Source organism: Borostomias antarcticus, assembly GCF_949987555.1.
Source record: "Borostomias antarcticus genome assembly, chromosome: 13".
NCBI lineage: Eukaryota > Metazoa > Chordata > Actinopteri > Stomiiformes > Stomiidae > Borostomias > Borostomias antarcticus.
In genome coordinates this window covers 6,458,975-6,474,064 of record NC_140246.1, presented here as the reverse complement: position 1 = coordinate 6,474,064, position 15,090 = coordinate 6,458,975, and the positions used below count along the sequence as shown (strand labels likewise).

Below are 15,090 nucleotides of genomic sequence, written 5' to 3'. Positions count from 1 at the left end.
TGACGGGGGCGTATCCCATGAGTGTTCGGGCCCTATCTTACAAGGCCCTGCTAGAGATATCTCGAGGGAGTAGAAGAACCCTTTTATCTAATATCTGAGGCGTTACATGGAGCGTAGCGAGAAGGAGTCTACTAAAAGAACAACACAAAGACCTTGAAGCTGATTTGGAGCCCGACAGCCAGGCAGAACAGGCAGGCAGGGGCACAGAGGGACTTAGGCTATGCTGAAATTGTCTAACTGTATGCCGAACTTCTGTAGTTAAACCTGTATCTGTAGCCGCTTCATATCCCGTGTTGGAGTGACTTCTTTAGTGACATCGTCAGTGAGTCGTCATTTCTCCAGAAAGGTGATGAAAATGTATGGAGCTGGCTGTTATAAAGAAATGTCAATCATTAACACTGTCGGCTGGTCCCAATGTGATGTGTGTGTGACTCCTGTGTGACTGCCCGAGGGTTCCTGGAGACGGAGGTTACGACAGGGGGGTCATGCTGCTACCCAAGAGGGGTTCTAGGCAGGGGACGGGTACCTGATAGCTTTACATGTCCCCTAGGGCAAGGGTGACAGTCTCTCATGTGATGTACAAACACAGACTCTTTAGATACGCGGGGCGTCAGGCGCCTATCTTTGTTGCAAGGCCGCATGTCGAGAAGAGAGAGAGACAGCTTTGTCTAAAAGGACGCAGCACAAGAAAGCATCAATACATTAAGCTCATTCCTCCATCACCACCTAAAGCTGTGCCAGTCAACAGTCAGTCTAATCACCGAAAATAAACCACATGTAGGCGTAGAGCGACTGGTGCATCACATCCCATACAAAAATGAATTACTATAGGATTTGAAGTGTCCTACTCCTATTGTAATGAGGACTGTCCTTCTATAATGCAGTAACGTAAACTCGTAAACGAGTTTTGTACCCACGAGTTTTGTGGGTTTTGAACTCGCACGTTCAGCATGGTAGACGAGCTCCTTAACCACCAGGTCAATAGAATCGACGCATTTGATTGATGGACCTGGTGGCATCCGTAGTTCATTCTCTTGTTGCCAAAATGCGCACACTTAATTGTTTACCAACAGTAAAAGAGTCTATATATAATGGGTAATTACTGAGACACATATTGTAGGTATAATTTCAAAATAGGAGTATTTCAAATGTTCAATTACTGCACATTAATTCAATAATTGAAAAACAACCAACAGGTAACCGCATTTTTACATAGCTTCTATAACATCCAGTCCAAATCTGTCCACAACACCAGTTTTGAACCCACGAGTTTTGTGGGTTTTGAACTCGCACGTTCAGCATGGCAGACGAGCTCCTTAACCACTAGGACACCGGAGCTCTTGAAAATCAATGGTGTCATAGGCTTTTGTTTTGATGTTCTGGGACTACTGCCCCTTATGGTAGCAACATAGAACTGCAGGTCAACAACACCAGGACGTAGGGACAACCTGACATTTGCTATCCATGGTGCGCTGGCTTACAGCCATGCACAAAAACACAACGCAGAACAAAAAGAAGACATCAAAAGCCAACAGTGGCTTCAATAGACAAAGTACAGAGTCAATATAAAATCTCTGAGGAATGCTTCTTCTTCGACATTTCCCTTCCCCGTTGCACACACCAGGGGGAGAGGTGAAGTCAGCCACTAGTTCTCCTCTCAGCTCCCCCAGTTCCTCATCTTTGTAAAGACAGAGACTGTCTCAGCCACCCCCCTCATCTGTACATTCCCTCATTCAGTAAACACAGTGTGATTTAACAGTCTAGGACTTACCCCCCCATAATGCATAACAGCTCCGCGCAGTATAGCTGTAGGGAAAGTATTCTTAAAATAAAGAGACTCGTAGAAGAGAGAAGTTGTCCTTTGTTCGTTTTTATTTCATTACACCTGCGCTGCGCAGGTAGACACAAAGCGACCTTCAGCAGAGTCTCAGGTTGAGTGCAACCTACCCTTTGCTGTGCGTGAATTATTATACTAATACATAGCCAGAGTTAGTGTGGGAGATGTGTACCTCCAACCCAGCGATAGCGCAGGGTCAGAGGTAATGTTTTTGTTTGTTTGCTTGTTCGTCCATTAGCAGGATTACGCAAAAACTACCCAGCAGATTTTCATGAAACTCTGTGGAAGGGTGTAGCATGGGTCAAAATAGCACTCATTAAATTTTGGAGCGGAGCCAAATCACGGGCCAGGCCATTACAATAGCAAAAGAGTACATTGACAATTGACATGTCTAATTTCTAAAGAGTCAGTACCAAATCTCTCTTAGCCCTTTTCCACCAAGTAGGAATCGGTTCGGTGCCAGTTCGAACGATTCCGAGCATTTCAACCAAAAATAAATGAGTTTGGGAACCCAAAAGTTGGTTCCGAACCGACAGCAAAAAATAGTATGTTTTTCAGTGCGAACCGTGATGATATCGCAGGTGTGGTCTATAGATTTACTAAATTTGCTGAAAACAACTGTGCTTTACTCCATGATAAGAGTGGTAATCGACCACTTCAGCTATGTGTAAATATGCGCCGGGAAGGCTCCACAGTGTGAAGGATTTCATTCTCTCTATGCTAAATGCCAACTATCTAAATCGCCAGCCATCGAACTGACTTTATACAAATTATAATTGACATTCCCTAAAACAATAGTGTGATTGTCCACCTCGTTCCCTAGATTCTGAACCGAACCGGTTCACGAACCAGAGTTACTTTTGTGGAAAAGGGCCATCTGGTGGGCACTGCCTGTTCAACTTATCTGGTAAAGCAGTGCAAGCTATTGTTGGATTCTGGTGGAATTTCTTAATGACGTTTCTTGAAGTTGTCTTTTAGTCTGCGCCGTGTTTCTAAGTCAATAAAAGTGCAGCAGCACACAGCTAAACCACGATCTTGTCTGGTCTTGCAATAAAGAATTCACTCCAACACGGGATTTGAGGCAGCGATGAAGGTAGCGATGAAGGTTTATTGTAGAGCTTCAGCATACAGAGTTCAATTAGTAGACACTTGCACTAAGTCGGTCTGCCCTTCCACTGCCTGCCTGCAAAATCAGCTCTCCAAGGCTAGAATGTAATTTTAAGTAATGTTTTCCTCCCTGCATATCAGTATCAGCTAGGTTTTTGATAAATGGCGCCGGGAGGTCCCAGATTCCCTTTTATTCAGAGTGTCGTGAGAGGCCTTGTAGAATCTGTAAACAGCCTGGGCGTCATAAATCTTACGGCGCCATATACATTGGCGCATCCCCTAGGTTCAACCATCAATTCATTTACGACGTGACAGATGATGAGTAACACACAACTGGTAACCAAAGTTAAGACATCACGTCTAGCCTGTGATGAGGCCCACCACAGACAGATGAGACTGTCACCCACACTCCTCCTAGAGTTCCAGCCATCAGCACATTCCAAAAACCCTGAGCTCAACGCGTCTGCCTAGGCGTCTACATGGGTCAATGACCTCTGTCATCCACTGTAACGCTGGGGTGGGGTTTTTTCCTCAGAAAATGTGGTATTCAAAATCTTGGTAGTTATATTTCTGCCGGTCTTTCCATGGATATATAAACTTGTGATTATGAAAAATTCCTATCTAACTGTAGTCATAACTACACAGCAAGCAGATAATTAAAATGTTAAAATCCATCACTATGGTGTCACTCACATAGGGCAGCTGGGGGGCAGTTGTCTGAAACTATTATAGGAAAGAGATGGTTCTCCTTTCACACCTGTCTGCAGAGAAACATTCCAGAGAAACACTTGAGCAAGTCTGATTTAGCAACTCAAAGCCAAGCTCCCACAGTTTAGCAAAGCTCACAGTTTATGAATGTCTGTGGGAGCCTTTGACACCGAGAGGGATACTTCATGCCTGCCTGATGTCTCTCTTTGTATCTCTCCCTGTCTGTTCCTCGTTCATGCTAATTTCTTTATCAGCTCATCTTCCTCTGCCAACAGGTGTGAACGACACCCCTATGGCTATGCCAGATAGTGTGAAACAGAGGATTGTGATCATGAAGGATCAAATCTGCATTGGAATTGTTGAAAGTGTTTTGTAACATACTGTAAAAGCAGGCCTATGTACCTGTATTCAGACGGAACAAATCTGGAGAAGGGCTCTGACAGTTTCACCCCCTTTATGAAAGGCTAGGGTTGACATTTGAGATAGCAAGTTTAAAATGTGTCAGTTGTAGGAGAGAGACAGAGCTATGTGTGGTAAAAAGTGGTGACTTTGTGGAATGTGTGCCTGTTCTGGGGGATGGGAGATAACCCTCTTTCTGGGAGAGGCAGGCAATACAATTGATAAGTAATGGTTGGGAGAGACTGATGATGAATTCACTTTGGGGTTTGGTGTGTCTGTTTGTCTCTGGACCACAACTCTTTGTTTCCAGTTCTCCTGAAGTTAGAGATACCAAGCTTTCAATTGGAATGATCTAAATGTGCATTGGTCTCTGGCATATTTTTGTTGACTAGAACCCATCAACCTAGAACTAGACTAGAGGTCAATAAAATGTCTTCAACACAAAGAGGAACTGGAGGCTGTCTGGAGTCTCCATATAACCTTCACATTTCTCAATTTAATTTTGTATAAGATTACAAACAACCTCTAGCCTGTGATGAGGCCCACCACAGACAGATGAGACTGTCACCCACACTCCTCCTAGAGTTCCAGCCATCAGCACATTCCAAAAATGACCCTGAGCTCAACGCGTCGGCCTAGGCGTCTACATGGGTCAATGACCTCTGTCATCCACTGTAACGCTCGGGTGGGGTTTTTTCCTCAGAAAATGTGGTATTCAAAATCTTGGTAGTTATATTTCTGCCGGTCTTTCCATGGATATATAAACTTGTGATTATGAAAAAATGCTATCTAACTGTAGTCATAACTACACAGCAAGCAGATAATTAAAATGTTAAAATCCATCACTATGGTGTCACTCACATAGGGCAGCTGGGGGCCAGTTGTCTGAAACTATTATAGGAAAGAGATGGTTCTCCTTTCACACCTGTCTGCAGAGAAACATTCCAGAGAAACACTTGAGCAAGTCTGATTTAGCAACTCAAAGCCAAGTTCCCACAGTTTAGCAAAGCTCACAGTTTATGAATGTCTGTGGGAGCCTTTGACACCGAGAGGGATACTTCATGCCTGCCTGATGTCTCTCTTTGTATCTCTCCCTGTCTGTTCCTCGTTCATGCTAATTTCTTTATCAGCTCATCTTCCTCTGCCAACAGGTGTGAACGACACCCCTATGGCTATGCCAGATAGTGTGAAACAGAGGATTGTGATCATGAAGGATCAAATCTGCATTGGAATTGTTGAAAGTGTTTTGTAACATACTGTAAAAGCAGGCCTATGTACCTGTATTCAGACGGAACAAATCTGGAGAAGGGCTCTGACAGTTTCACCCCCTTTATGAAAGACTAGGGTTGACATTTGAGATAGCAAGTTTAAAATGTGTCAGTTGTAGGAGAGAGACAGAGCTATGTGTGGTAAAAAGTGGTGACTTTGTGGAATGTGTGCCTGTTCTGGGGGATGGGAGATAACCCTCTTTCTGGGAGAGGCAGGCAATAAAATTGATAAGTAATGGTTGGGAGAGACTGATGATGAATTCACTTTGGGGTTTGGTGTGTCTGTTTGTCTCTGGACCACAACTCTTTGTTTCCAGTTCTCCTGAAGTTAGAGATACCAAGCTTTCAATTGGAATGATCTAAATGTGCATTGGTCTCTGGCATATTTTTGTTGACTAGAACCCATCAACCTAGAACTAGACTCTAGAGGTCAATAAAATGTCTTCAACACAAAGAGGAACTGGAGGCTGTCTGGAGTCTCCATATAACCTTCACATTTCTCAATTTAATTTTGTATAAGATTGTCCTTGCCAATGCAATATCTACACTATTGTCATGGATATTTACCATTGCACTCATCTACATTTTGCAATCATGTACCCAAGAGTGAGTTTAATCAATAAAGTCTAAATACACAACCAACTGTCCGTCTTTAGCTAATACATCTATAATACTGAGATATGCACCAAGGAGTCCCAATCATTCAGAACATAGACATTCTTATACAGATGGCGTTGAATAGCAACGGAGGTCAGGACTTTGTTATTCTGACATTAAGGGCATACTCTTTTGCTGACAGTCTCTGTGTGTCTCTGCCCCCCCCCCTCCATGCATAGAAGTTTCTCTCTGGACCATTTTGATGACTACCAGAAACACTTCACTGTGATGAACTATGCACAAGGAGTGGAACTCAAACAGGTAAAGGCAATCAAGATTATATACATTCGGACAAAGTCTATGCAAACAGTAATAATTGTCACGTGATGCATCTTTTAGAATATAAAACCCTGAATCAACACGACACATAAAACACAATTTGATTTGAATTTAAACCTTAATTTATTCAGGGAAGACAATTGAGAGCAAGCTCTCATTTTCAATGCCGCTCTGATTGCAAGAACAGACTGACTTTTGTTTTATAACCTAGAGAGGGGTCAGCTATTCCCATCTAAGCAAAACCCTAAGAGGGGTTCCACACAAGGGAAACCGGGTGTCTTTAGACATAGTGTGAACTCGGCAACACTGTAAATAAGGGAAACATCAGTGCTTTACGAGTATAAATAAAGGCTTGAAATGAAATGAAAATAGGAAAGACAGGATAATAGCCAGGGCATGACCAGAGAATAGGGATACATTTGAATTTCTCTATTACAATGCACTGAGGACACATTTGACATTTGGTGCGTTCACACCTCTACGAGCTGTCCACTTGTGATCAGATCACACCCAGGTGCATGTTAATGCCAGGTGTGAACGGGACCTCAGTCTTTCCTCAGGGGACCTCATTCTTTTAGAAAAACAACAAGCGCGCACAACTCTTGGTGAGAAAAAAGAGGGTAATGGGTGTTCGGTATGGTAGTAGGCTATAGAGAAGATACCGGTACTCACAATCGTTGATTTTGTCTTTTATTAATAAAAGCGAAAATCAACGATTGTGAGTGCCGGTATCTTCACTCCTCTATGACCTCATTCTTTTGACAGAACGGATAATGTTTGAATGTGCATCACACATGCACGCATGCTACTCTTAAATATATATGTTACGAAAACAGAACTGGCTCCTTCACTCTGGTTCATTCTATCCTCCTAGGTACACTATGATGAATTCATTCCCATGTTTGAGAAGCAGTATCCACAGTACCCATGGAAAGAGGTTGAGGTAAATGCTCACATCACAGGACAACCATTTCCTACATCCAGTTTAAGCTGCGTTGGGGCCCACAGATGGTCTGAAGACACAGACCATACGTCTTTATTTGGGAAACCACACATGGTTAAGAGCAAACTTTGAGGATGCAACATCAGCGCCACTGTCCTGTCAATAAGGCGGGGAGGTCCATCCACCTCATGTGTTGTGTTGTGTATGCTTGTACTAGTACTAAGTGTGCACAAGCAAGTGATTTTAAGTGGTCATACGTGAACCCAAGTCGTCTACTTCAGCGCCACTGCAGCTAACTCTCTAAATGTCTCATTAAAGTTCTCTCTCTCTTTTACCCTGCCTTCCCTTATTTATATCTCTCCTTCCTTCCTTCCCTCCCTCCAGGGTGAGCTTTTCAAGGCCTTTGGCGAGCTGTTCCAGGCGGCAACGTCACGGCCAGCACCATACGGTATCTGTCCGTACCCCTCCTCCAGGGCCATCTACGCTGTTGACCTGATGTTGAAGTGGGACACTGGGGACTCAGGTGAGCACTGGGGGTGAAACTCAAACAAAGACGTTTGTGCTTCATGCTAGGAAAACATTTCTCTTCTGCAAAAGAATGAACTCCTATAGTTTGATGTGCTGAAGGAGCAAAGGCATTTTCTCCATTTTATTACATTGAAAATAATCTTTGACACACTGCTATGCTATTGTTTATTCCTGAGCGTCACATCATCTGACCTGAATCCAACAAAATTGATAGCATCCCAACAAAGACGCTGTTGATAGTTACTTGTCAAGGACAGCAGATAAACGGAATAGTCTGCATTGATATAGGGACTCCAAGGTCCTTGGCTACGACCGCAACGTAAAGGAGGATACCACCACCAAAATGTGGTGAATATAAATCAGTAGAAATCAATGTCAGATTTCTTAAGTTTTTCTGCCTAGTAAACCAAGTACTCAATGCAATTTGAACAGCCATTCTGCAAGTTGGAACATTCGGGTGTCATCAAAGTGGAATCCTAGTGCTCTTAGCTCTGTAAGTGATTTAATTTACCCTTTACCCTCTGTACTGGTCCCAGGTGAGCGTGTGATGAAGCCTCAGATCCTGGAGGTGAACTTCAGCCCGGACTGCGGCAGGGCCTGCCTCTACCACCCAGACTTCTACAACCACATGTACCAGACCCTCTTCCTTGACGAGGCTGACCAGTGTCCCGTCACCAGGATCATGTGACCTGGCACCCTGGAGAAGCCCATATCTGTGATCCTAGCAGCCCCATGGCACTCTTACACTAATGGGGAGAATCTGTCTGTTTCCTCCCTGTGGGCTGTGCACACACACACGCACACACACATCATGTAACTCCTCTTATTCTGAATGTCATTAAACGAGATGGATCGGTGTGGTGCGCTTCCCTACAAATTGCTCGCTGAGGGATATGAGTGCAAAGGGGTATTCACGTTCATAGTTCTGCGCGTTCACTGTTCTGTACAAAGGGGTGTTCACATTCATGGTTCTGCGTGTTCACTGTTCTGTACGCAATACAAGCTCATTCGCTTCAGGGCGATTTCCCTCTGTGCCCATCAACTTACACAAGTAAGTATAAGGGCCATGCTTGATTTCACATCACCAATCTGGCGCATTCTAATACTTGTGGTGGAAAAACTCATACTGACCAAACATTAATACACAAGCTTAAACATTCACGAGGACATATACATGAACATGAGAACATACACATGAATTTAAACATATACATGAGTTTAAACTAAATTCCATTACAGTGCATTGGGAGTCTACTAGAATGAGGAGTGTGTGTTTAGGGTCTGTATGGCCGGCGGACAGAAGCTCCTCTTCAGTCTCAGTTTTGGCCCCGAGACTGCAGAGCCTGAACTCAGCAGTGAGAACAGTCTGTTGTTGGGTGAGACGTGTCCTTCATGATCTTTTGGGCTCTCATCCTCACCCTATTGGAGTAGGTGTCCTGCAGGGAGGGGAGAGGTGTTCTGATGGTGCGTTCAGCTGAGCGTACCACTCTGCAGGGCGCCGAGGTCACGGGAGGAGCAGTTCCCATACCAAGCGGTGATGCAGCCTGTCAGGACACTCCACAGCAGCAGAATAGAAGGCCCTTAGGATGGAGGGTGACACCTTGAACTTCCGCAGCTGTCGGAGGAAGTAAAGCCTCTGCCTGGATTTTTTTTTGTAAGTTCTGGGTGTGGAGAGTCCAGGTGAGGTCCTCAGTTATGTGCACACAAGGTATTTTAAGATGGAAACCCTCGTCACAGCTTCTCCACCGATCTTCAACGGGGTGTATTCGCCGATCTGCTGTCTCCTGAAGTCCGCCACCACTGGTCTTGCTGACGTTCAGGGTCAGGTTGTTGGACTGACCACTGTGCCAGGGCGACTACCTGATTTAGGTAGGCCTGTTCATCGTTGTCCATAGTAATAAATTGCTGATGCTTCATTTAAGCAGCTCAGAGTTCACTCAAGCAGCACGTTTCGAGTAATCTGAGAATGACTGTAGGCCTACTCCAGGAACTCGTTCTGACATAACAGGAAGTTACTTCAGGCTTTAGAAAAAGCCCACAGCATCTTGCAATTGGTTGTGTATCTGTGCCTGAAAACATGTTTGTGAAGATTAACCGATGTTTACTGATTACAAGATTGGATGGAAACTTTTTTTTAAAAAGTTCTAGAAATACTGGCATCAAACCAGGGCCGTAATGATTCAGTTTGGCACAGGTACGTGCTCAGGCAAGATAGCATAATTTCCAAGCTGGATTCATCCAAAACTCATGCAAACTTGTCCAGGCAAGATACCAGTGTTTCTCCGTTCTCTGTTTTAATAAAAGACAACCATGTGGGAGGGGGTGGGACTTCATGGCCCAATCAGTGTTTTCTCCACAAAGGTTAGTAGGTTTAAATAACTTAATGCAGCTAAGAGGGGGTCTGGCAAGAGCTACAGGGTGTGTGGTGTGGGAGATATTTGATTTGATTGAGTTGTGCCTGTTGTTGGGATGTTTACTTATGGTTAGCCTACAGTATACAAGATTCAAGATCTGTTTATTAGCCATGTATATGGTTCACATATACTAGGAATTTGACTCAGGTTAAGGCGTTGCAGATGACATACAGTAGCAGGGTGCAGGACAGGACAGTGCAAAGACATGCCAATGCAAAACAGTACAGAGAACAGTGCAAATACAAAAAACAGTGCAAACAAAATACAGCGCAATGTACAAATTATGATATACCGTTTAAAAAAAGGGGAGACACAAATACAATTTACGTATCATATAGGCAAGGCAAGGCAAGTTTATTTATATAGCACATTTCAGCCACAGGGCAATTCAAGGTGCTTTATATATATAGGCCTACAGAATGGAGTGTAGTGTGGTGGATGAGCAGTGTTATGTACAGTGTGTGCAAAGTGTGTGCCATTGAGGTACAGTATGTGGAACAATCAGAGGTCATGTGCAAGTGGTGCAGGGGGTATAGAGTCAGTGCTGGGGGGGGGGGGCGTCATGGGGGGAGACGAGTCTTGTTAATGAGTCTGATGGCTGTGGGAAAAAAGCTAGGCCTATTTTCAAGGCCTGGACCCGGTCCATGTATTTATACAATACATCAAAGGTGCGCCCACGCTGCGGGGGCGAAGCATAATTCGTCAATGGCCAGTTACTTGCGTCAATGCTGACCATCAGCAGTTTAAGTTCACATAAGCATAACTCTAAATAAGGTATAAAGGAACTCCTTAAGGTGAACATTTCCTTAGGCTATACCTGCATCACACGTGCATCAATAAAGATGTTAATCAGACAGTTCAAAGCTCAATAAAAACCACAAAATGCGTCAATCAAGCTACATGCGTATATGAAACTAACAACTTCGTCAATGCAAGAGGAGAAAAACTCCCCCATCACATAAGACATACCTAAAGCCGGAAACACCATATTTGGAAGCTACAGTATGCAGGCAGAAAAGAGACGGGAACAGAGACAAGAGATGAAATCCCCACGTAGCCTACCCCAAGGTCAAAATGGACTGTGAATGGCCACTCGTTCAACAGTGCTTGTTTGAGATGCGCAAGAAGAATATCTGTTAAGATTCTCCTTATGTGCGTGATGTAACCCGATTTCAAAATTGGTTAGGATTTTAAATATCCTGTAGTGTGAGCCCGCACACAGAACAACAAAACAAGAACATCAACAACAGTCAACAAAGTGTAGTATAGTTTTATACTGTATTATACTGTATTACATCAATCATACTGTATTACTCTCATGTAGTAATCATTTTATTAAGAATAATGAATAAACTTCACTTTAGGTGGAACTGTGTTATTATAGTTTAACAGGTCAGTTACAACAGATGTCCTGTTCTGATGAGTCAATAAGATAGCGCCTTTGAATTCAGTTAGCCTACAGTTGTAACATCATAGGAGGACCCAGGAAGGACACAAATAGCCGAGGGGGTCAGAACATCAGTTGACCGTTTGTGACCATGTTTGTATTCCTTGTATGCAAATGTGTTTGTCATGTGATTCCTGGCCTGAAGCCAGATATAAGCTAGGCACCTCGAATGAGAACCTTAGTATTTGCCTTCTGGACCTGTTAGGCATGCTCAATAAATTGATGATTCGACGTTTTTGGCCTCCTTGAAGTTCTGTTCCATAAGAGATGTTGCTTTTGAAATACACTGCAAAAAGAAACAGCCGTCCCGAAATGGGTGGACCGTCCCAAATTTTAAATTGTTGTTTTTCTACATTATCATAGTCCTGCGAACCTTGAAGAAAGTCCCAACCATTAGCAGAAGTCTGGGGGTCATGCCATGCATGTAGCCTAGGCCTACTGTATTCCTCCCCCACAAAATTTTGAGCATCAAACTATAGGCTAACCTATAACTAAACCTAGGGATGGGCTGTGTTGTGGAATTTCTTAATCAACCTCGTTGAACAGACGCCAGACTTCTGAATTTGTTAAATATTGTTTATTCTTAAGTTACATCTGCGGGCTAATGGCACAACAAAGCAAGGTAAGCAATCTCCAAGCTCTTCCATGTCATCAGCATTGAGCTTCTGGAGTGCTTCATATTTATAGCCCACAGAAGAAACCACACCCTCAAGAACTTGAGAGATAAGATTTCTGGAGAAAGTACTACCGTTGCTATGGTCCTATAGCAACAGATTTACGTCATACAAGTCAAAACAACAACAAGTCACACATAGTGGTGGCCATATTGAAATCAAGAGCACCAGCAGAATACCATTACTCTTGTAATTAAATTTTCCACAACAGATGATACACTCGGTGCACAATACCATGTAGCCTAGGCTACTTGTCAAATCAATACAGGGCTCATGATACGATAGTCATGATATATTGCAATCAACTGGGGCTCATGAAAGCATAACACAAGATTATAAGGCATTCCAATGGTTAATGGTGTAATATGATGAGACATGGTGACAGGGTGTCTGCTATGGTTGGGGACAGCTGCCAGACCAAGTTCAAGTTGGAGCTGCCATGCCAAAGAGTCACTGACGCATCGTTCAGGGAGCTAGAGCTCACCAAACATGGAGTGATCCGAGACTGGCTGTAACACCAAGCACTGTTCTGGCAAAAACAAGCGCCCACGTGACCTGATCTCGTCCATCAATAATTCTGTAGTCCTTTGGTCCAGCTAGAACCCACGATTAGCTGGCAATTGGAAATGCATAGCGTGCAGGCTGCTACTAGGCTACGTTTACATGCACACCATCCGATGAGGTCCATATTCCGGTTAAGGTATTTTTCCGAATGTTTAAATGCGCCGCAGTTATGGGAACATTCCTGTTTACATCTTGGCATATTCCGATTAACCAGGCTCTTTGCGCATGGGAAATATGTTTTCTCGCTACAATTACCATTCCCGCCAAAGGTTTGAAAATGTTTGCTGTCGCATTATTATAATAAGAGTAACCTGCCTGTCTCAATTTTTCGCACATCCTTTTAAAAATGTCACTGCTTTCGCCCATTGATGTAGTCTCTCGTGAGCTGAAGACACATTGATCATCCGTGCTCCAGAAATGCAAACTTTTTGCCATGCTGCGCCATAGCTGCCTTGTTACCTAGTTTGCAACAAAGATTCCTTGCGAATTCAACATGCGCAGACATAAATTAATATTCCCTAAGAGGAATTTTATGCCAGGATGTCTTTTTAGTAACCGGATGCTATCGGGTTATGGCAGGTGTTATGCTACGTGAGCCTATACGCAATCGTAATATATCATATTATATAGGAATATGGTGTGCATCTAAACCTATGCAGTGACGGTCATCGGCTGGTCACGATAGATTTGGCTAGGAGGTCTAGCTACTATTGTAGAATCGTACACCGTCACTGTCTGGAACATGGATGTAAATTTAGTCTAGAATTGCACCTGCTATAGGCTATAGGCTATAGCATTGCTAGGCTACTGCTCCGAGCGGCGGAGGGGCTATGTGGGCACTGCAGCGTGTGGGTGTGTAGAGCGAAACAGCGCAGCACCGAAACCGTATGCAACACAGTTCAGCATTAAGACCCAGCAAGAAGATAATCTCTCTAATAGTAGAAGCCAGCTGTGTTTAGGAATAGCCTGTACCTTGGGGTAAACATTTAAGTGTCTAAGACTGTCTAATACAGGCTAGTAGCCTAGCCTACATGTCAGAAAATGCCTTAGGTCTCTAATAAACTATCAAGTGTGGAGACAAGCCCATATGGAGAAACACATGAATTGTGACCATATTGAACTAACCAATATGATTTGAGCTGCTGTGGGGTATAAAACAGTGTGTGGTTGAAGGCAGAGTTTATCCTGATCTGGCCTGGGGATGCACCATATGTCTGCAGCAGAATGCGTTATGATTAATAAAATATTATTAAGCCAACTCATCCGGACCTCTGCAAGCATTTCTTTACTCCATCTAAGCTTTAATTAATTAACCACAATACCACCCGATCCATTTGTGTGCACTGAGTCAATGGGACCAGGACCTAGGGGAGATGGATTGGTATAATTTTCAACACGATGTCAACGCCTGAGTGAAGAAGCCATGTTATCGGAGAGCAGCCTGGCCCCCAGCCGGTTTGGGTGGAGACCATCACGTTTCAGTAGGCTAGGCCTCTCCCAGAACAGGTCGAAGTTGGAGAACGTAGGCCTATACACCAAAATGTGAGTATTTACCAAGTAACTAATGAGGAACAAATTATTTGTTAATGAGTTACAGATTAACTATGAATCCATGGTTGTATAGTGATGGGTTAATAGAGAACAGACTGGGGACTAGCCTAATACATAGAAATTATAGCATTGTCAAGGGCCCTCTCCCTACTGGGGCCCTGGGCAGTCAGTTCCACTCAACACAGCAGTCCTCGTCGGCGCTAGATCTTTGATGTCGGGTTGGCGTGACAGGGCCTTTAGGGACATAGGACTAGACCTTCAGTCCCTCGTCCTGGACATAAGACCGAGTCAGTATGAACTTGTTCTTTTGTGTTCGTCTTTCCTGGTGCATCAGTAGGCTAACTTTGTACAACTTTGAAGAATTACAGTATCATTGTAAATAAACTGTTTGATACCTTGGGAAGACCTCGCTAAGTAAAGTTCTTAAACTAAGTGATGTTTGTAGAGGACGCTTGGAAGAAAGATACCATAGTAATACCATTTAAATAATCTAATTAATCAAATTACTAGGCCTAAATAATCAATCCATTTGGAAATCGAAAGCGTTTCCTTCGCAGACATGAGAACCCCACACCGCCAGTCCTTCTCCATCTGAGGGCGAGGGGAGGGGCTGAGTCTAGACAGAGCCTGGTTGGACAGATACATTGGCGCGGTTTGCTGTTGTTGAGATCTTGTTGTGCACAGCTCAGTTTTCACTCAGTTGAAAGAACACGA

General features: G+C 43.7%; 1 protein-coding gene across 1 annotated transcript in view; it reads left to right on the top strand.

Annotated features, from left to right (window-relative positions):
* The window catches only part of ttll12 (tubulin tyrosine ligase-like family, member 12), a 28,966-nt gene extending 20,431 nt beyond the window's left edge, over window positions 1–8,535 (top strand). Inside the window, exons 11-14 of the mRNA XM_084448152.1 lie at window positions 6,156–6,237; window positions 7,130–7,198; window positions 7,583–7,721; window positions 8,263–8,535. Coding sequence (XP_084304278.1) covers window positions 6,156–6,237; window positions 7,130–7,198; window positions 7,583–7,721; window positions 8,263–8,414 — 442 coding nt within the window. The 3' untranslated portion in view covers window positions 8,415–8,535. The remainder of the gene's footprint in view (window positions 1–6,155; window positions 6,238–7,129; window positions 7,199–7,582; window positions 7,722–8,262) is intronic.
* The last annotated feature ends 6,555 nt before the right edge of the window (window positions 8,536–15,090 follow it).